This window comes from Odontesthes bonariensis, chromosome 4 (genome assembly GCF_027942865.1).
Source record: "Odontesthes bonariensis isolate fOdoBon6 chromosome 4, fOdoBon6.hap1, whole genome shotgun sequence".
NCBI lineage: Eukaryota > Metazoa > Chordata > Actinopteri > Atheriniformes > Atherinopsidae > Odontesthes > Odontesthes bonariensis.
The window spans coordinates 26,842,117-26,865,715 of NC_134509.1; the positions used below are offsets into that span (position 1 = coordinate 26,842,117).

Consider the following 23,599-nt stretch of genomic DNA (forward strand, 5'->3'; position numbering starts at 1 on the left):
AGATTATGGACATGATCATTAAGCTCCATTCATCATGTAGCGTTTGTGTGTGGGGCCGGAATGAATTTGGGCCCTTGATTGGTTTCTTTAATGTAGAGAAATAACATGTCTCCAAGTAGTCGTGCATCAGCTCATGTAAAGGCTCTAAATGAGATACTGCAGAATTGTGAGTTTGACTGAATACAAAAGAAAATGGGGAAATGGTGAGAATACATTTCTCAAAGCATCTTAAGATGCAAAAGTACAATGACTAAGAGTAAAACAGTAAGTGGAATAAGATTTTCTATTCCAATTCCCAAAGTGTAACCCCCCCTACTACCGTAGTATTGATTAATAAAAAAAATGTCTCTACCAATTACATCATCCATCTTTCTTTCTCACATATTGATCCCTATTTTGTTTGATTTTCCCATCTTAAGCCTTGCTCTGTCCTCATTGGTTTTAGCTTATGTGGCCAATCTTTCAGACAACACAGAAATCAGGAGCTGGATTTTGTTGGTGACACAGGCATCTCAGAGAAACACAGCATTTGAAAAACAGCTGGTGGTTAATGAAGACTGTGAAATGATCTATATGATCTATCAACCGAGATATAGACGGAAGACAAACTGTTCCAAAAGACTCTGTGGGTTAAATTAATCTAAGAACTTCACCGTGTGATTTTATATTTAGTTGGATATAATCGTGGTCTGTTGGGGTTATTTACTCAACAAGTTTGGCACTCCCAAGCTCAACGGTGGTTTTGATTTTTTTTTTTCAGGTAGTCTGCAGCTGAGGAGCACTGACTTGTAGAATAATGCAACAAAACTCCATCAACTTCAGATGCATATTTCACTATATTATTGAGCTCAAATGATGCATTAAAATCTTAGATGTCGACTCTATCGACAAACCAGAACTAATGATGACTATTAATCATCCATCACTGATCTCAGTCTTCAGCTTCACATTTGGTTTCAGCATCAATTCTCCCAGCCTCTGTGTTAATCTGTGACCTCTCTGTGAGTGACACTTCACAGATGGTCATTTTTCACCTACAGCAAGTCAATCTGGTGTGCAGGATCACGATGCAACACATAGTCGACTGGTTTCGCTCTATGGAGTGTCACGTTTTCCACACTGTCCTGCTGTGCCTATTTCTCGAGTTTCCTGCAGATCTGCAAGTTTGGCCCAAATTTCATTCAGATGGGCAGTAATAACTTTGCCAGTCCATTTTCTGCATTTCCTCTCAAGGACAGCAGCACTCGTAATTGGACAGTCAATCGTCCTCAGTATCTTAGATATTTGCTCTGTGCAACATAAAATAGTGTTGTATGACATGGTTTTTAAATGTCTGTAATGGGTATTTGCTTAATTTTGTTTACAGTTATGTCAATGAATTAAAACTATTCTCAAACATTTATTTTAAAAAGATGTAACCATTCATAACAGAAAACATTCAGCCTTACAAGGACTGTTATGTTGGTCAGCCTACTAACTGAAAATTAAACTATACATTGGTATATCAAATTCACATGTATATCTTTATACACACTTTAACACACTTTTTTGCTTTGAAAAATGTCAAAAGGATTTGTCGTCATCTCCAAGACCAAACAGCTTAACAAGATTGATAAAAACCTGTTTGACAAAGAAACTGGGAACAGCTAAAATGAAGATGTGGACCAGAGATTTTTGAAAAGACGAGGCAAGCCTTTCCTGAGGGGCTCCAAAGTTTCAGGGGAGGCTCAGTGAGCATGTTTATGTGATACTAGAAAAAAAATGAATTACTGTGTGAGTCTGACCAAAACTAAACCTTTAAAGTGCATGCAAACTTATATGTCTGACCAGGTGAGCTTAAAAGAACCGGAGTGACACACTCATCTATTGCTGTTTGAAATCAAATCTTTCCTGAACTGGACTCAAATGGGCCTAGGTGCTCCGTATATGCTGTTCCATATTTCTTTTTTAACTGTAAGTTTATATTGACAAAATTGAATTCAAATGAATTGAATTCATGTTATGTTTGTGTACTAAAAGACTCAATTGTGAAAAACTAAATCAGCTCCAAAAGTGATTATTAGATATAGCAATGTCTAAAGGTCAAAATATTTTTTACAGTTGTATTTTTTCTATTAAAAAAAACAAACAAGCCCAAACATTTGTAATTCTTCAAAGAATGTTCTTTCCAAATAGAACATAGCGTAACATCAAGATATTTCAGTACGTTAACATTTCAGCTATTACCCAGTCTTTGGACATTTTTTCTAGATTTTCAAATACAAAAATTTTAAATACTGGACAATTACTGACACTGGAACTACGGGAATGCAACCCACGGGTCCTCTTCTAAAGACATAGCTAAAAAGACCTTGTTACCTTGTCTGTTTGAAATGGATCCTGCTTGACAACACTTCACAGCGACACCAACACCAAGGACACCTTGGATTTGTTGACAAATCTCTAGAAGAAACAAAAGATGAAAAAACAGCAGTGTAAGAGATAGCTTTGTCTTAAACGTCTTTTTAGCTCTCTGTCCTCCAGTAATGCTGACAATCCCACTCTAACTACAACATCTATCCACCAAAGAATGATCAAATTGTTTGAGAGATGATGAACTAAAAAACATCAAATCCTAATTGCTTTTTTTTTTTGTCATGAAAAATTAAAACTTTGTCCATTTTGAGAAATATCTAAATCAACTGATCCAATGATCTTACCTTACAGCATTTCCTACAAGGTAATTGTTTTTTAAAAAGGACACAAACCAGAAAAGAAGCACATTCTGATCCATGAGATGGTGCCAGCTAAAGAGAATCTCCCCAGAGCTGAACTATTTGCTCTTGGCTCTTTTGCTGTCTGCCCAGGTAACACTGCCATTTGTCACTGTCATCAGCTGATAACATAGCCTACATTACAAAGGAAGCCTATGAGGAAACCACAGCACATTAGAGGGGGCTGAAAAATTAGAAGTGGTTGTTTCAGGCTAACAGTTCTGATTTCTTATTAGCCTTTGCTATCACGTGGCTGACTTGAAAGTATTTTGTACTCTTGTTTTGCATTTGTGAACAGAGTTAAGATCAGGTAGACACCTCCAGCAATGTCCTCCAGCATTTATGACACACTGATTACGTGATGAAGCCCAGTAACTGCATTAGATTTTAATGTGCTGTAAAAGTTGAACATGTACTTCTCAGAACACATCATCCATAATTCAGCTTTAGAAACTCTATGAGGCTCATTTTGCCTCTCTCTTCCACCTTATTAAATGCTCTAGGCACCTCCAATATTTTCATTTCACAAGTGCTGTATTGTAGCACTTTAACAAATGTGCAGAGTACCGCAACGCAAGAAAAAGAGTACAAACAAGGGCAAGGCTTTGAGACTGGACCACGAGAAAAAAAAACTAAAGAAACAGCACAAAATGAATGATAATTTATGGAGAAAAAGTACAAAGCCTTGATTTTAAGAGATAAAAATAATCAGTAGTTTCCTTGAGATCCAAACGTAGGCTCCTGGCTAGTTGCACTAAAAGCTAACTTATTCCCTTGAAGGAGAGCTCTATGTTGAAAAACAAGAAAAGGGCTTCATAATAGCTGAGACTGCTTATTAACACACTTATATACAGTGTATATATAAGAGCGGTGGCCCTAGGATACAACTTAATGACCACATCAAGGATTGCCTGTCAGTTCAGAAACAGCTTAGAGTACATCCTCACTGCATCAGTCTGCCGTTAGCTTTACAAAGGCAGCAGGAGAAGAAACGACGTGTTTTGGGAATGGGTGAGGCTGGTCCAACTGCCACAGGCAGCTGAGCTTTCTTCATTTCACGTCATAGCCTTGATGTAGATCAGTTTGGACTCAGGCGTTTCTTGTGGCTGTGGCTGCTCTTTAATTCAGTATGCCTGAGCGCTCTGTGATTAATGACAGGTACTTAGCTGGGAGACACGGTCCATAAGCACACTGGTCCAGGAACTTAATACCAGGATGTACTTCAAAGAAGAGACAGGGTTCCTCCAAAGGGAAACACCACCCAAAGTAGACTGGGTGAGGAAGAGCAGGGTGCAGAAAGGAACACCAAATACTTTTCACACAGCTTTTCTACACTTTAGAGAACTTGGGTTTAACTTAAAAAGTCTTGGCAGAGAGCACCACCTGTAAAAAAAAAAAAAAAAGCCTCCAAGTGTGTGTGTGTGTGTGTGTGTGTTAGAGAGGTTTATAGTGAGGCTCAGACAGAGAAAGTGAGGGTTGAGATTGCTCCGAGTGCCTGTGTGGAAACTGTGAATGCACATGTGTTCTTATGAGAAACGTTATACTTAAAAAAAAAAAAAAAGATAATACGGATGTCTTAGTCCATGGGAATTCAACTGCATCACCAAGGGGACGAAATCATGATAGTATATTACCCTATATTGATATTTGTTTGCACTGCATCCCGTCAAAATAAAAAGCATCAGATGCACAAAGGCAGAATACTTCTCACCTTCGTCAGAACATGCTGTACCACCTAATCCAGTAATCCTTTTATCAACATGGTTACCACAACATAAACACACAATTTAACAGAAGGAGGGTGTAGGGAATACAAAGTTCCCACTGCAAAGTCTGACATGCATTTCTTTTTCACACAGGGCCATATTTGGGATACCCGAGGCTCGTTTAGGTAACTAAGAAGATCGCTAATCATATGCCTACAGTAGGTGTGTATCTCCAAGTGTGTCCCTCCGGAGCTGGCTGTAACAATACTGACCTCCAGTGTGTGCACAGAAGGACGGAGCAGAGCGAACTGTCCTTGGTGCGGGACTTAGCAACTGTCCGTTTGCTTTTTGACAGCAACGAGAAGGCTATGCTCCGAATATAATGATCGACATTCAAAACATCATATCAGTAAAGATATTCTGTGATGGGCTGTTTGCAGAGACATTTACGATTAACTGGATTCACACTAAACAAGCAGCAGTCTACACTGATTTGATCTTGCTTTTCCTAATATAATATCAGCTCTAACTACAACTGTTTTCATTTTTCTTGCTTATTCACATGCTTCTTTTTATTTTCCTCCAATGAACGCTCTCGTCTCTCCTCCGGGGTGGAGCAGGTCCCAGCTTGTTGTTTCTCTTCTTTTTTAAAAAAGAAGAAGAATTGACACGTGGTTCTTACAAATCTCTCTCAGGACTAGGCAGGGAGGCGGAGGTGGAGAGATGCGGGCGCAGTCGGGATGGAGGACGCGGTGAGGAGAGAGCCGCTTTTTAATCCTGGAAATTTGACTACTATGCAGTCTGCGCATTTTGGAATAAGGACTTAAAATACTTGCATATGGGACCCTTTCCTCTCAATCTTTTTTTTTTTTAAACAAAGAAGAGTCTTACATGCAGGATGTGGAAGATTGCAGGTGGGGAAGAGAAGAGACTATAATTTGATGTAGCGAAATTTCTGTGGTGAAATATGCGCTCAAGTCTTTATAAGATATCTCGTAAGCATATGAACGCACATTTGATTTATTTGAAAGTCATACATTGAATGAATATGGATTTCTTGAATAACTCCACCTTTGAGGACAGGATAGCAGCAGAGAATACCTCCTCTAATTCCACATCTGAGAGCCAGTACGGTCAGCTTGCTATCTGGGGTCTGGCTGGACTTGTCAGCTTTCTTATTTTATTTACAATAGTCGGTAATGTCTTAGTTGTTATCGCCGTTTTAACGAGCAGAGCTCTTAAACCTCCCCAGAACCTCTTTCTGGTCTCCCTGGCCAGTGCAGACATACTGGTGGCCACTCTGGTCATTCCATTCTCTCTGGCAAATGAACTCATGGGCTTCTGGTATTTTGGCAAAATCTTGTGTGACTTCTACCTGGCTCTGGATGTTTTATTCTGCACCTCTTCTATTGTTCATCTGTGTGCAATTAGCTTGGACAGGTATTGGTCAGTGACACAGGCAGTAGAGTATAACTTAAAGAGAACACCTAAACGAGTGAAAGGCATGATTGTGGTGGTCTGGCTGATCTCAGCCATAATCTCCTTCCCTCCACTGATATCAATGGACAGGAGCAGCAGTGAGGCCAGTCCCCAATGTATGCTGAATGACGAGACCTGGTATATCCTCTACTCCAGCATTGGATCATTCTTTGCCCCATGTGTTATAATGATTTTGGTCTACATTCGGATCTACCAAGTGGCAAAAACCAGAACTAGGACATTGTCAGAGAAGAAGAGGGATATGGATTCTCCTCTGGAGAATGGAATGGACCAAAATGAACCAGGCATACGAGGGTCTTTAAAGTCTACCCCAGGAGGGAGTATGAAAGATCAGGAACGCCACAATGGACACTGCCAAGAGCAGGCAGTTGGATCCCCTTTACCAAATGAGCCAAAACATCCACCAACTGACCACGATGATGACTTTGAAGAGAGCAGCTCATCAGACGAGAAGCCTAAAAAAAGTACCAGTTCCTCAAAACATCACCAGGAAGACAAGAAAGACCGCAAATCCAGCCGAAAGAGCAGCTCCGCCTCAAAATACTCCAGCAGGAAGTCACGTTCCAGTTCAAAATCCATGGAACTCTTCTCATCTCGTCGCAAACGTAGGAGCACCGTCAATCGGAAGAAAGTCTCTGCGGCTCGTGAAAAGCGCTTCACCTTTGTCCTTGCTGTTGTCATGGGTGTATTTGTTGTGTGCTGGTTCCCGTTCTTCTTCTCTTACAGCCTGTATGGAATCTGCAGAGAGCCATGTAAGATCCCTGACACTCTATTCAAATTCTTTTTCTGGATCGGGTACTGTAATAGCTCACTAAACCCAGTCATCTACACCATCTTCAACCAGGACTTCCGCAGAGCCTTCCAGAAGATCCTCTGTAAGTCATGGAAACGCTCTTTTTGAGGGGTTCCTGCATGACTGGGTTTGCAAAAGGCCTGTTACCCTGCAGACATGAGATGAAATATTCTGAGTGATTTGATTGAGTGCTGGCTGTGTTGCTTTCACACCCTCACTTTCAGGGATTGCATTAGAAATGAAGGGACACGAAACAGAACAGAAAAAAAGGGGGATTAAATTACAAGGACAAACTGATAATATCCACAGAGCAAGTTAAAATCTTCTGCCTTTCAGACTGCTTTGGACTCTGATGAGTGATCAGCTCGTTTCTCCTCCCCACTGATTTCTTCCCTCTTCGTTTGAATAAGGTAAATGACTCCTTACAGTTACTGTGATGCACGGCTGCCACAGTGGCTGTGCTTGGATGAACTTTGTAGGAGATACTTGGGTTTACAGAGACGCTGTTATTTGTAATCACACCAAATTCATTGAATATAATGCGAAGTCCTTGACAATCTCCGTGAAAAATTGTTGCTTGTAATGATAATAGTATTCATTTTTTCTCCCTGTCTCTTTGTTGGTTTTTCTTCATCTTTCTATACGTCACACAACATACGGACCAATGGGACAAAGGGGCTCCTTGCTTACTGTTTAAGTAGCAAAACTTTTTCACCCAAAAAAGAAAAGAAAAAAAACATAATGAACCATCTTGATAAACCACAAAGTCATATATCTGATTAAATGCCTTGAGTGATGCTGAGAAGAATCTAAACTGGGAGCTGCAGTACAAACATGTCATCAGGACACAGTTTCTGGTGAGCATAAAGCAGAGTGGTAACACAGGGAATGTCTTTTTCCAGGCATGCATTTACACTGTCTTTATCCCACTGAGAAAACAGATGGGATACATAACTGTAGAGGTATATGGGCACCCACTGAGGCATTCACTGTGTGCCCAAGTTTGTGTGTGTGTGTGAAAGGAAAAGACGAGACAAACTGTGTAACGTGTGCACCTGTGTTCTGATAAGGGGAGCTGGAGGGCTTACTGCATCTTATTGCAACTGTCCGTTATTTATTGTCTGAGCGTGTGTGAGTTTGTGTGAGTACCCGCCTGCTTTCTCAGGCTGGATTCCCTCTGGTCAAGTGTCTATACTCTTAATTCTATTTTTTTGTCACAGAAATTTCCTCTCTCTTAAATCCTGAGTGAAAACCAAACACCTCGTTGCTTGCCTATGTCTGCTGCTCGCACACAGATAAAAAACACACAAACGCGTTCATATCGTGGCCACAAAGACATGAAAATGTTTATACAGCCGTGATTTTCATCTTTCTAGCCAGAAGGAATGATGCTTTTTTCTTGTGTAAATAACTGAATAGAGTCCAGTATTGTTGTGTGGTGCCTCATTAGCCGCTTTCGGACAGACCGTTCTAAGAAAGTAGTTATCAGAACTACCCTCCTCGAATTTCGTTCTGATAACTATCCTTCCCCAGCGGAACTGTTTCAGTCTGCATTCGCACATGAGTCGGGACCTGATAGGGACTGATGCGGCGCGCGCAGCCGTCTGCTTCAGTGACGTGTTAGCCGTTAGCCGTTTAGCGCTACATTCAAACACAAAACAAAACGGTAAAAGTAAGGAGAGTAGAAAAAACACCACCAAGAAGCTAATATGGAGAGTGGGGAGGCCACTGTGTTCATGGTCTGCATGATGGTGATATTAATCATGGACAATCACATCAGGCGTCTAATATCGAGGCTGGAAGAGCTCACAGAGAGAGTCAGGAGACGATACTTTTTCATTTCATGAAGGAAGAAAGGAGAGCAGAGCGCTGCAGACAAATGAGACCAGTGTAAGTTTAACTTATTAAACACCCGCCGGTTGTGTCTGTGTCATATGAGGAAACATTTCAGCTGTGATAGCATGACATGGGGCGTAGCTACCGACCACCACACACCTCCGTTAGATTAGTTCTATAAGAACTATGAAAAGACCCGACCTCGGAGAAGGAGCTAAATAGTTATAGGAACTAAGGGAGAAAGCCCCGAGTTCCTGTATGTCCGAACACGGGAGAAAACGGCCCCGCGGATTAAAAGGTTACTAGAACTGCCAAAGGTTCCTACAGTCCGAAAGCGGCTATTATCACACATGTATCAATATGATAAGATGTTTTGTTTGTATAATGACTAATGCTCTGAAATATTTTCATGTTACACCAAACCTCTGTCTTTTTCTAAAAGAACAAATGTTTACTTCTCTGCTTTGAGCACATTTGAAAAGATCAAATAAAGACATCTCTGCAACTGTCCTCTGAGGACTGCCAGAGTGCATGACTGCATTCTTCATTACTGTCAATCTATTTAGGTTTTTTTTTTCTTTCTGACTGCCATGTATTACATGTATTACACTGACACTGTCATTGGTGTGATTCAGAACATATGACTTAGATCTTTTTAAGTGGGACCTTATTAAGATAGCTTCACTGATTGGCTCTTATTCAGGGTTGAGAGCTTAAGTAAAACTAATCCATTCGGAAAATTAGATGAAAATGGAAATCATATTAGAAAAAAGGTGCATGCCAGGATTTGGATATTTTCAGCACAGGAAGGAAAAACTTCAGGTTTTAATTTTACTGATTTGTGACCAGTTATACTTTAAATGTAGTTTATATTTATAGTTTTCCAAAGCCGTATTTATTAGACATTTTGTAAATCAAGAAATAGTTTAATCTTCTATTCTAAATATAGCTGCTTTAATTTTTTTAAATATTTAGTTTTTAAAAAGTTAGCTTTATTTTACAATGGGTATTTACTGTCCTAAGTGGTTGTATTTCATGATACTGCTTTCCCCCACAGTGGTGCAGTTAACTGACCGAGAGCTTATTTCACAGATCAACTGATTTGCTTCTTCGTGTCCTGAATCACATGGCCTCTTCTGTTGAGTTCTAGCTCCCTCCACATATTAAGTCAAACGTCAGTAAATCTTAGATGACAGCAGACTATAATGACTTTTTTAAAATATAACTTTATAAAGATGGTAACTTTATGATGGTCATCATTTCCTGCCACTATGAAAAAGTGAAGCCAAAAGTTACTGAGCTGCACACACTCCAGTCTCACCAGAAAAATTGCACAATAGAAGCAATTGTGAAGTAGTTTGAACAATTTCACAATTTAGGCTTGAAAAAATTCGGAGTAGTGTAGCGTTGTGTCACATTACAGGTGCTGTAATCAATTAATTAAACTGTAGTCTATGTCAGTGTAGAGTTTTCTAACCCTGACCATGTACTTTTAACTCCTAACTGTAACCGTTAGTAGGTGGAAGCAAAGTAGAAAAGTAAGTTACTGCAGCAGCACAGAAATTAAAGGACTCGTTTGCTTTCACCCTCTAACCCCTCCTTCCCCCTACATGGTTTTGTCCTATTTAAGATTGGCAGCTGTCAACATCATCGCCAGCGTCAGTGTCTTCACATCGAGACAGAAGTGGAAACATCATCGGTGGCACTCAGCTGTATTGGAGTAGAAAACTGAGGAAGGACAATTGAGCTATTGTACAATTTTTAGGCCTTTATTGCAGAATTGCTACAAGTTTTTTCCATAGTCCAATGTGTGCTTTCTACTATCTTTCATGAGATCGTTTTGCCACAGTGTGATTAGCAACTTGGCTGAAAATAAGTCACTCAGCTGGAAGATGAATCAGCAAAACCAGCCAGTAAACAGCTAACCTCTGGCTTTGTCATCTTTTCATTTAAGTCACATTTTACACAGTAAAGAAAGTTGCCTAACATAGCTTAATGAACAAAGACATGCTCCTTGAGCTAAAGTTGTAGCCATCAGTTTGCTAAATATGTCATTTTTTTCTCTTTTGCCTTAAAGTAGGACACCGTTTTTTTCTTCTTTTAGTAAAACCTTTTATCATGTTGTGTGGCACCATTATGACTTTATACTCTTAAGCTCGTGTTTGACTAAATTAAACTGGTGTAAACAATTGCACATTCCAGCAAAAGTTTTGTTGCCTCTGAGATGGAAATTGACTCCTGTGATGAGTCAATTCATAAAAGATTCATAAATGCAAGAAGCTAGACACATTCAGTTATTTATTCAGTTCATTTTACTGTACAGTGAGGCAACAGCAACAGTTTTTTCATGATTTGATGGAGCTGTTATGTCATTATGTGCTGTACCTTTATGATAAAGCTATTTATTTGTGCTGAGTGTGTCTTTAGTGGAGCAAGTCATGTTGTAATCTATCCATCTGCTGCTGTTTTTTTTTGTTGCCATACATTAGCCATAGCCGATGCACACTCTGTGTGGTTTCTGTTGGTGTTCTGTCTTAAATTTAAGAATTCTAGTCAGTCCAAATGTTTTTTATCTCAAGCTTTTAATGTTAACATTTGGGTAGAGTTGATGTTGGGTCTGAAATAAGGGCCAGTCTGTTGCAAATGTCAGGGCAGTGTATTGATCCCCATCCATCTCTGACTACTAATTAGTAAAAAGTACAGCTCTGTGTATAGCTCTCTAAATAAAGTCCGTGCTTATGCTATAACTCCTAATGTAATTGAGCTATATTAAGATCGACCAAAAAGCATTCCTGATGCATATCATGAAATATTATTTTCGGCTGCTGTTTTAAGAGCTAGTCAAGAAAAACTGAAAAATTAGATTAGAGTACTGACCCTGGACCAGTAATTTTTCTGGTGAGCAATGAGCTCTGGCCGTGTCAAATAAATCAAAGTATTATGTTTCACATGATACACTAAAGCAACTATTCTTTAAGGTATTACACTGTACCTAAACATTGAAATATGATTGGGACACATCTTATATCATTCTTCTACCTATCAACAGGGCCAGAGCATGAAGGGAGGGGTAGCAATGAGGAAAGAGTGAAATTTGATACATGAATTAAAGAATGCTTGACTGAAAACATCACATCAAATCAAATCAAATCAAATCAAATTTATTTATATAGCACATTTCATGTACAAATAATTCAAAGTGCTATACATAAAATAAAAGCATTGCAGCAGGGAGTGGAAGAAGCATTAAAATACATAAAAGAATATAAAGAGAAACAAATAAAATCATTTAAATGAATTTAAAAACAAGCAACAGTCAAGATAAGTTAAAAGATACCGTGCAGATTTCATGCATAGACACATGAGAAAAGAAATGCTTTTAACCTGGATTTAAAAATGTATACGTTTGGTGAAAGTTTAATGTCTTCTTGTAAGTGGCAGTGGAACTAGGTGATGAACTGTGGCCGGTATTTCTCATACATGCAGGAGTGGACTGGTGGTTGGAAATGACCTGCAAAAGGGGGGTGACGGGATGATGTGGAGAATGTGAAATTTCTGTCCAGCTTTATTCTCAACTGTGAAATCACTTCAAACTACCTGAAGTCTTTAAAGGTTGAAAAGAAACAGCAAAGGTTCCACGCTGAAATCTGTACAATTATTGACCCTTTTCTAAGACTCTGTTTCACTTACTTTTAGTTTTATCATTGTGAGTTTTACAGCAGGTTAACGTTAGCTTGTTGGCAAACACAGGTTAGCAAAATCAACAAATTGCAGCATAAAACACAAAATAGATCTTCAGGTTTCTGAGAGAGCGTATGACTCCATTTGGTTTACAGTTCTGGCAAAAATAAATAAATCGTTGAATTCATAAACATGAATAAACAACCTAATATTCTTATTTCAATTGTCGGGGCCACAGTTGTTTTTTTTATTCAGTAAGTACATTAATAAGCTAATGTGCAAACTGTCAGTTATATAATGGGTCCTGGCACATTTGCCTTGATTCAAAGACAAACTTATTGTGATGAATAACATAAAGTTTCCACTGGGAAAAAAAACCAAAGAGCAAAAAATCCATTTTTTATTGCATTGTTTATTTTGCTTTTAACATGTTGCCTGTTCATATGCTGGATGAAAAAAGAGTTTGACAAAATATCGGTTTGATCTGCTGGGTTGTGGATCCATTAAATTGACAATATAAACAGCAACATTCACGAAATATTCCACACCACACGCTGGTCCATGGGAATTTGATACCAGGCAAGTGTGTAGCATAAAAGAGTCCGCCATAAATAAGGAAAAAGTTTATGCTTACTATGATTAAGAATGAATTCATAAATATTAATATTTAGGCTGTTCCATCTGTTTTTATTCATCTTTAATTTCTTTTTAATTGGAATAAGTTGTTGTTATAAGCATGAAAATTTTCTTTGAAAAATATTAGAAATGCTCCTTTGAGCATCTCAGGTGGCTGGAAGGTCACGTCAGTGTCAGCATTTAGGCTAACAGCAGCTGGAAGATTGCCTTAGTTTTGGTTTACACTGTAGTGAAGAAAAGAGTGAGTCTGCATGAGCGTCTAATCTCAGAGAATTAACATTCTATCGACATGCTGCTTGTGCTTTAGCTGAGCAGCTAATTAACTGTTCCTGATGAATGTTAGCTCAATCCGCAAAGGAATATAAAGTGTTCATGTATGTGAGTTAGATGAGGAAACCATCGGAAAAGATCATGTAGACTGTTCAAAGTTCAAAGTCTGTGGTTCTTGTACATTGGGTTGTTATCTGGCTCAGAGTGAAAATCTGATCTCCGTATGATTCAACACTGACATTAATGATTTATTAATTAATTTGACATGTATTATTCAAACACAATCCATCTACAGTAGATAGATCGGTCTGCAGGGATCTTCCTCTATCAAAAGGTTACTAATTTGATACGTACAGTAATGTGCAAACTGCCAGTTACACAATGGAGTCCTGTTACATTCACCTGTGATCTGTTCACAAGACATTTTTCCAACAAAAATGTATCTATTAGCATAAATATGTCCAAAATCATTACATATTTAAAGATCTGAGGTGATAAAAAGAAACCAAAGAAAAAAAAAAATATATATATATATATAATTTTTTTTAGATGTAAATATATATATATATATATATATATATATATATATATATATATATATATATATATAGACATACATATGTTATGCTTGGACACTTATTAATAACTAAAACGATCAATTTATATATAAATATTAGTGATAAATCATTGTTAACCTTTGCATTCAGTGTCTTGTACTGCCAAATTGTGCCGCAGTAATTTTAGTTACTTGTTTCTTGTAACTACTGATCAATCCTGCTCCTTAGGTTGGAAGATTTGAGCTAATTTCTTTGTACAGATCAACATGAACAGCTCATAGTCAAACAACAACATTTCTACATCACTTTGACTTCCCCTTTTCGTAACACCGAGCATGTTTACATGACACTAAAAAAGCTGAATTATGGTGTTAGTCTGACCGAAAACAGACTTTTAAAATAAATGCGTACATGTTACTCCAACTGAAATTGTACAAAATTGAGCTTTTGTTAAAACCAGACGAGACACACAGACATCGCAGTTTATGGTTCAAATTAATCCTGAATTTATGCGCTCAATTGCACTCAAATGTTTTCTTGTTTAAAGGGGCTGTATACGTGTACTGGGGTCCCATCTTTATTGTAAAAGTAAAACAGAACTGTATAAAAATGAAGCAGAATTCCAAATGAAAATGCTCTCATTCACACATTTTACTATTTCTTTTGTCAGACAGAAAAACTAATCAGAATCTGTGTTTCCAGACTGTCGCTTTACTCTTATCAAATCCTGATTTTATAACCACCGTGTCATCGGACAAAATCAACATTCAAGTTACTGAAAGAAAACATCTGTGCAGTGAATTCAGCTACACTTACATACATGGTGATCTCCCACGAGAAAGTTGGAAGCAGCAGAATGTCTTGAAGGTTTTTCTCATACAGTCCACGACAACACGGACAGTGGTCCAATAAACTGGCCAAGTCGTGCTGTAACTGTAATTAAACTGTGCATATAACTGTGCGGAATTACATTTTTCTTCTGTAAATGCTCTTTGTCATATGCAGCTACTCCGTATAGTATTTTTGATGTCGATATGACTCCCTTTCTTTTGAGAAAGGGACAGGTGTCTAACAGGTGTTCAAATCAAGTGGACCACCTATGATGCAAAGCCATCCAGAACCAAATTAACTAAACAGGTGCAAACCGTGATGCTACCGTGTTTACAAATGGTTTCAGGTTTTTATGCAGAAATGCAATGTTGTCTTTTCTCAAAGCATGACATTTTTAATTTAAATCTAAAAGTGCTAATTTGGTCTCTTATGTCTACAAAATATATTTCCAACAACGTTCTGGAGTGACAGTGTAATCTTTGGTAAACTGCAGACAGGAAACAACCTTGCTATGCATCCCGTTGCTGTTCAGGGTTCTCCTGCTGATGGACAGATGCAAACTGATGTAAATGTGAGAGAAGCCTTTAGTTAATGTGATGGATAGAGGAATCTCCAGGGCCTACTGCCAGCTCGTCATGGTTAATGGCTGGCACCTGGCTGGGTGTGGCTACCCAGGTCAGAGCAGAAAGGCTTGGCGATGGGAAGCTACTCTCTCTCTGCACTCGGGCCGGGTTGGACCTCCAGCACAACCTGTTGGGTTTTTGGGGCCTTTGTTTCTTTGTTTAGTTGTTTAGTTGTTTGGGTTTAGGTTTTTGTACACACACTTTCACTCATAACACACACCCGCATCCATGCCGCACTACATACTGACTATTGATTGCATCTTTTTCTAAGTTTAATAATTCATTATTTTTGTTAAGCTCAAAGCCATGAGTGGTTTCCACCTTTTGTCCAGGTTCATGGAACATGGAACATGAGGTTAGAAGTTATGCATAACTCCTTTGCTGCTTCACTGAAATTTTCATGCCTTGCACTGTCTTACTCAATTGTCCAAACAGAGAAAGTTCCGTAACATTTTCCACTTGAATGAGCATTGATGATGTGAGAACAACTATTCTTCTGAGGTAAGCAGAATTTAATTCTTCTTAATTCTTGCAATGCCACACATCCACAAACTCACACTTGACTTTTTACTACTGATTGAAAGAACAGGACTGACTTTTTTTTTTTAAGATTTGGTGCTATTTCTAAAAAAATAAATACTTTTGATCATCAGAAAATGTTTTTTTTTTAAATCAAAATTTGCAGAAATATAGAAAAAATACATTAACCTTTGGGATTCCCATGATGAGACAAATACATTTATTTTCTTTGAAAACAATAGAGATACATTAGAAAATGTGGGCTAGTTGGATTTCTTACCTTTTCATTATTTCAGCTTGTGCTCTTGATTCTACGCAGTGTTAGCAATTTTTATTCTATATGTAGGGTTTATTTCATTTTAAGAATAATCATTGATTATAGTAAATATTCACAGTATTTATAGCTTTATTATTATTATTATTTTTTTTTTTTTATTGGTTGTTCCAGCTTCCAATTCTTGTAGTTTTGTTTTGTTATTTTCATGACACACAAAGGTCTTCAAGATGAAAACATTAAAGCTAGAATACACTTGCTGTGAGACATTGACCATTTCCACCAACCCACACACAGAAATCTGAATAAAAAACAAAGACATTTGATGTTTTACAAGCATGCACTGTATGACGTTCGATGGAACCAATTTTCCAGCGCATAAATCTTCCGCTCTCCCGTTGTTTGATACCCTGCAGCAAAACAATATCTTTCATGTTCCACCTTCTCTTGTGTATTATTTATCATATCCTCCAGAGATGTAAATTTTACCACCCTGTACTCCAGTCGTACTTTGTGTAGTTCCATGCAGTGCTTTCTCAAAGCTCGACGGATGGGTATAAACAGCCTGGGTGCATTTGATTAAATTAATTGATTATTTCCTGTTTCAGTTTTGCGTTGCCATATTTTTACCGACCTGTGTCTTTCTGACAAACAAACATTATCATTCAACAGATTACACATCTGTTAAAAGAGGTTTACAAAATCATGCATGGACAAAATGGCTATACAAAGCAGGCTTCTCTCTCTGCTTCTACTGGAACATGCACCTGTGCATTTTGTTTGTTGGAAAATAGTTGTCACCAAAGAGCCCTCAATCCACTCATGGAACAGGTTTGGGAGAGTTTACCTGGAACCTGGGATGAGTCCTGCTGACCCAGACAAGGTATAAAACTCACCTCTTCCCTCTATGCTTGCCTAATGCTTATTCATTTGTCCACTGAAAGCCCAGGAGCACAGCCCCCATTACCAAGTAGAATCAATTTTGCCATTGCTGTTCATGACTTGCTGTATCAGCTGGTCACATCCTCATGCTGATGGTGGCTTTCAGAATCAATTCATTCTGAAACATGCACATATGGGGGTACACTCAAAACTGTCTAACAAAATTTCTTGGACTGTCTCTTATTTGATCATCCAAACATTTCATAATTTACTATCAGAGCTTCACCATGCTTGAGTTTGAAGCTTTACTTCAATCAAAGAAGACCTTTCCTTTGACAAAAACTATTTGAGGGAAAATGTATTCATGAACTGTGCCTCAACAGCAACATTCTATAAATATTTAAACTCTCTAACTCTTAAGCCTTGTTGGATTTCTTTCTGGTAGGTGACGAGGTCTTTAATTCCGCCTGACCTTCCAAATCCCTTTTCTTCTTTGCCTCCCCCACACATGTCATATCTAATTTCAGCTATGACAGGGTTCAGTGGGTAGTAAATAGCAAATGAACACACAACAGTTCTTGATGTCGTGCAGCAAGTTACAATAAGTATTAATTTTATACCTGACATCCATTCTTATTCTATACTTCCCTTTATACTGGTCAGGGTCACAGGGGCCTGAGCCTATCCCAACTGAAAATGGGCAAACTGGACAGGTCAGTAGTTCATCCTGGGACTAAGAGAAAAAATTAGGAAACCTAAGCAGCCAGTTAAAAAAAAAAAAAAGATATTTATGCAAACTCCACACATTAACGCCACAACTGTGGCAACAACAATAGTGCTAACCACTTTATCACAATGCAACTCTGCACATTCCCTTTCTAAGAAGAGTGTAAGATGCTTAACATGAATGCAAATAACAATGGATTCAAAACGGCTGATGTTGTTTTGTTAAAGCTGCAGAAAATGCTCACATGATGGGTCTAATTTGTCAAGCAGGGAAAGTTAGCCAACTCCTGGCTGGGGCCTTTCTGTGTGGAGTTTGCATGTTCTCCCCGTGTATGTGTGGGTTCTCTCCGGGTACTCCGGCTTCCTCCCACTGTCCAAAAACATGCAGGTTAGGTTAATTGATGTCTCTAAAATTGTCCTTAGGAGTGAGTGTGAGCGTGTCCTGTGTACTGGCGGCCTGTCCAGGGTGTACCCCGCCTCTCGCCCAATGACCGCTGGGATAGGCTCTAGCCCCCCCGCGACCCGACCGACGGATTCAGCGGGTATAGAAAATGGATGGATGGGAAAGTTAGCATAAGGCTCCAATGCAAATTTGGTGTATTTGGTGCATTACTGTGAGACTCCTTCCACTTTTGCGTATATGTTTTTACTCTCGTATTAATACACCTTGTCTAGTTTAATATCTTACTCTGAAACACTTCACAACATTGTACAGAAAAGTGTAAAAATTAAATCAAGTTGGCTGTTTTTTTTTTTTCAAATAACTACTATTATAACGGCAGATTCCAGGTCCGTCCTAGGTTTCATTAAAAGTAATGGTACCATGCCTTGAACATCAATGTTCTAACAACATCTCCGTCTGTAATTCAAATGAATTACACACGAGGAGAACATTCCCTCTGTCATGTCTGTGAGTTTTGGTCATGTTTTTAGTTCCTGTTTAGTTTTTAGTTTTACCATGTTTTAGGCTTCTCTCATGTTTTAGTTTTGTTAGTTTTCAAGTTCCTGCTTAGTATTTAGTTTTTTCCATGTTTCCCATAGTTTCTGTTGCACTGCCATCACCTTCACTCACAACACCTGTTTTCTCCTCAGCTGCACTCACTCAACAATCACTCCCTCAGTATTTAGTTTCCAGGTTTCCCATGCATCAGCGCCAGATCCTCATTAATCCCATGTCACAGCTACCCGTGCCAACATCAGGTTTGACCATGTCAGGTTTCTTGTGTTTTCATAGCCTTAAGCTGGGCATACACTGTGCGATTTTTGGCCCGATATCGACAAGATTTTCACTCGTGCGACTATTTTGGAGATCGGGCCGAGTTTTGGCTCAATCGTGCGTCTCGCATCGTGTAGTATACATGGGGTAACGACAAACGATTAAGCCCTCCCGACCACCTCCCGATCGATCGGATGAAAATCAAACTTGTTTGAAATCCTGGTCGCCCCTCGTGAGGCTCTCGCACAGTTGAAGCAGTTGCACGAGCCGATTTACCTCATCCTGTCACATTAGCATCACAGCCCTTTATAATAGAGACTCTCTGTTAGCATGCGCGAACATAGATACGGAAGAGAAAATTGTCACCAGAAGAAGAAGAAGACAACAGAACAGCATGGCAGCAACCGGCGACCGAGTCCGACGTGTCGTGTAGTGTGAGCAGCCAGATCGCATCAGACCATCGGGTCGTACAGTGTGAGAACAGGAATCATGAGCTGCGACGTTTTAACCCTTGCGATTCACTCGTATAGTATGAGCAGCAGCTGAATACCGCGATTGAAAAAATCGCACAGTGTATGCCCAGCTTTAGTCAAGTTTTGTTTTTTGCCAAGGTTTTCCAGAGTTAATTTTTTTTGTATCCGGGTCAGCCGCGTCTTTTGTTCTGTAAAATAAATCAAGTTTGTTTTTTGGAATATCTGCATCCGTGTCCTATCTCCACGCCACGCCGCATCTCACCACACCCCATGTTAAATGTAAATATCTGTGATGAAATGCACCCATTTCAGAGATTTATTTTTAAATTTTAAGAATTCTCACATTATGAAATGCATAAGCCTGTGCACTGACTATGGATCTGTAACCTAAAGGGAATTTGCTTTGTTTAGCATGAAGACTGGAGAAGAGAAATAATTTAAACTGGCTGCCAGATTTAATGAACAAATGTTAAGTTTGTCACCCACTCCTCTGTAAATCAATGATTAACACATATTCTTAATCAATCTGCCCACAAATAGAAAATGGTGAATAACAGCCAAGCACAGTCTTTTACACTTGCTTGCCAACCAAATAATGGTGCTATACAGAGGAATTGAGTGGGTGTTAAAAGGCAACATTTGATATTTGTTTGTGTGAACAAAGAAGATGCAGAAATTTTAGTGGAGAATGTTAAATGGTACAGAGCCAGCAAGTTTTCCTCCCTGCTCTTTTAACCTCTATGTTATGAAGAGCCTCACATAAAAGAGTATTTTCTTTCACAGGGCTCCAGAATGCAACCAAACATTGAGGGAGTGCTGCCAACTTTTTTTCCTTTGCTGTACTGGTGCACCTAACATTTAGCGGTCTGTTGTTTTATTCTAAACCACTTTTCTTTGCATGTCTATCTCTATGTATGTGTTTTTCCCTCCAAACTCATAGAAGAAGAATTTTAAGGTCAGAACCAATCAAAGGTCCAGGGGGGGCAGACTATCACCTCTAACTGGCTCTACCACATTTTCTTCTGAATTGATTTGTGTGCTTTGGAAAACGGCGATCCGTGCTACTCTCTTAGAGCAACATAGATTAGAAACTAGTTAAATAAAAACATATTCTAGCCACTGGTAACTCAAGATTAAGGGAAATCATTTTTATGTGATGATACCACCTCATACCATCAGCGGATGTAACTGTTAACCCATCCATCTCATCTGTCTCTGGTGACAGTTACCCTTGCCAAGCATTGGAGGGTGTGACTCAGAGCCGTCTAAAAATAAAAAGGCCAAATATATATGCATTTCAGAAAGACTGGTTGACACAGCTTCTGTGACATAGATACTTAAAATGTCCAGTGTGATGCACTGCATCTAATGCAAAGAATGAGACCAGAGCCTTTGGCATTTGTTGTAGGAGCATCGATATTCAGAATTAAGATGCTCAGAGAAACTAAGACCAACAAAGTGCTCTCCCTCCCTGCAGAGTTTCAGTGTCAGGCAGAAGAGAACTTAATCAGTGCTTATCAGTCGTCAGAGAAAAAAATATATGTTCCTGAAAATATATCCATGGAGATAAATCATCAAGCAAAGAGAAGGTACTCTTAACAGCAATGGGATAAGCACATTTTCTCTGTCCATTAAAGTGCAACACAGACTTGAAGTCCTGTGTTTAGCTGCTTTGGTGTTGCTTCAGACACAGCTCATTCAGAAGATGAAAAACATCTTCAGACCAGGTGTTTACACAGACCATTTGTTGATGACTGTGGTAGAAAAATAGTCTGAATTAAGTGGGCCTTCATAAGAATAAAAACTCATTAGTAATGGGGGTTTTTTTTGTTCCCCCCTCCCCAATTTTAGGTTTATCCAATGCTGTGAACAACTGTCTGGACTTTTTGAGCTTTTGCAAATTTTGCTTGTTCTGTGATACAAATAAAGACATTAACCTGCACCTTTCCTGTCATTTCCATTATGATGTGTGTGCATGAGAGACGACAAAATGGTAACCCTTAAAATGTATCACTTTGGTACTAAAGGTACAACGAAAAATATTGTTGACCCAAGGTTTTATGGTGGTGTACCTGAGAGAAAAAGTTAGGTACGCCAGTGCAACCAATGCTAAAAGACAATCTTCAGCCCTGTTGTAGGGAGAGCCAGCAGACAATCCATTTAGATTTGACAAAGGTAGGTAGAACCAGCTAAGGTGGCTCTGTCCAAACTTGAGAAATACACCTCTGAGCATCTTTAAAATTGTATGAGTGTATCAAATTTAGTTGTCGCTGTGAGGTTGACAGGCAATCAGACTGCAGTGAATCACTACACCCACATAGTCCCAGTCTGTTACACTCTGTAATATCCACATCATTTTCACTTTCTGCGCAAACAACTGATCTTATCCTACAGTTACAGTTATTTCAAATTTCCAATATTCATGATGAGATAGAAAGCAAAGAGAAGATTTGCCTGAATCTTCAGAAAATAGGTACGGATCCCAGTTCAGGTGTGTCCAGCAAACTGTTCTGTCAGAGAAGGTTCTATGAAGGTTTTCACTGAATGTTGTGTAAACATACATTTAAAAAAAGTCTCAGACAAGCACCTTGTAAAATCTCAAACTGTTTATCAGTGAGTCTGACGTGTCACAACACTGGAGGTCAGAAGCTGGTAAGTAAATACAAAGGAAAGCTGGATGTGAATACGCAAATCCTTAATTAATATGACACTTTAGAAAGGGTTATGTTTCAGTGGAGAAAACAAAGGTCAAACGGTAGAGATGGACCACAAGAGTCACTTGTGGGGTAAAAATCCATTTTTGAATCAATCGTTGTCTCCTTTTATTTCTCCATAGGCTCTCCAGCAAGTATAGAAAGAGGAGCAAAGGACTCCATCGCTCACAAACCATCTGCTATCAGTCTCCCACTCCTCACACCATCTCAGCCTCTGTTTTTCACTCCCTTTTGCTCTCTTCCAGTATCAATCTATTGCTTCTACTCTGTCTGACAGCAGCTATCCATTCTCTGAAGCAGCTCCTGCTCCACTCGGACTGCAGAACAGGAGCGGTGCTCATGAGTAGACACACCCACACTCCTTGCCCTGTTCTTCTCTAAGGGCGATTGGTTTTCACAGGGGCGTAGCACCAAATTTGGGGCCCCAGGAACAACCACTACCATGCATATTTGAACCAACATCGACCCTATGTTAGGCTTTTGGGACACTTGTATAGGCTAATAGTTATTATGAAAATAAATACATTTAAGACAAATATGGCTTCTATTTCACAATTATGTGGTAGCCAACAAAATGAGAGATTATTTTTTAATTATTTGACTTCGGCTGCTGTCAGGGCTGTAGCCAGGATTTAGGAATAGGCGAGGTCCATGATGCGCGCAAAATTTTTACAATATATATATATATATATATATATATATATATTTTTTTTTTTTAAATTATATAGTTTTTAATATATAGCAGTGTTGCACATTGAGGCTAGTAGCAAAATAAACCATTATAATGTAACAAGAACCCATAGCTAAAAAGAACCTGATTATTTCCCAATGCAAGCATACAAATGTTTGGTACAAGCAAAGGCCATTTGGCCAGGCATAGAGTAAGGCTAACTAACCAATATAAAAAATGGAGTTAAATATAGATGGATAGATGCATATTGTAGGCTATAGCTGTTGCTAAACAACCTATAAAGATTTATGGGCTATATTGAATTCATTACTAAATTAGATGTGAAAAATTGTCTCCAGCCTACATAAATGTGCATTGCTATAACAAGGTGCTGTCTTCTTTATTCACGAACCATACATGACATCGATATAACAATCATATCATTCTAAAGAGCTCGAGCTGAGCTTTCCGTCAGTATATAGCAATCGCCGCTGCACTGCAGAGTGGCCGAGGAAATCGTTCGTCAAATTCGTCTAATTTTTCTATTACTGATTACTGGTATGCAGCTACTATGTTGACGGTACTTTTCTCACCGACTACGGAGCGCACACACATGTTATACATACCGTTGGAAAGGGCAGAAACAGACCTTTCAAATGGTACCACGCAGTCACACATTCACGAAAGTGATGTCAACACAAACGTCAATTGAAACGTGTATGCGAAAACCGAGATTAAAAAAATAAATTAATAAAAAATCCCTGAAAATTACCGAGGTCCAGACCTCGCTTTCCTCATAGCTGGCTACGGCTATGGCTGGTATCACAGTGGTATGCAACGGAATGTGAATGGGATAATCAGTTACTGTAGGCTGTAATTTTGACATTTGGCCTCACCTTTCTTGGGAAAGAAATCAGTAAGCAGTTGCTTTCCTTCATT

At 38.9% G+C, this 23,599-nt stretch overlaps 1 protein-coding gene across 1 annotated transcript; it reads left to right on the forward strand.

Moving 5' to 3' along the window:
- The first annotated feature begins 5,200 nt into the window (after positions 1–5,200).
- adra2c (adrenoceptor alpha 2C) lies at positions 5,201–9,026 on the forward strand. Its single transcript, XM_075464511.1, has one exon. The coding sequence runs from the start codon at positions 5,502–5,504 to the stop codon at positions 6,858–6,860; it is 1,359 nt and encodes a 452-aa protein (XP_075320626.1). The 5' UTR covers positions 5,201–5,501; the 3' UTR covers positions 6,861–9,026.
- Positions 9,027–23,599: the final 14,573 nt, after the last annotated feature.

Bases quoted from the DNA above. Each gene is read 5' to 3' on its own strand.
- adra2c (XM_075464511.1), top strand. From the start codon at position 5,502: ATGAATATGGATTTCTTGAATAACTCCACCTTTGAGGACAGGATAGCA.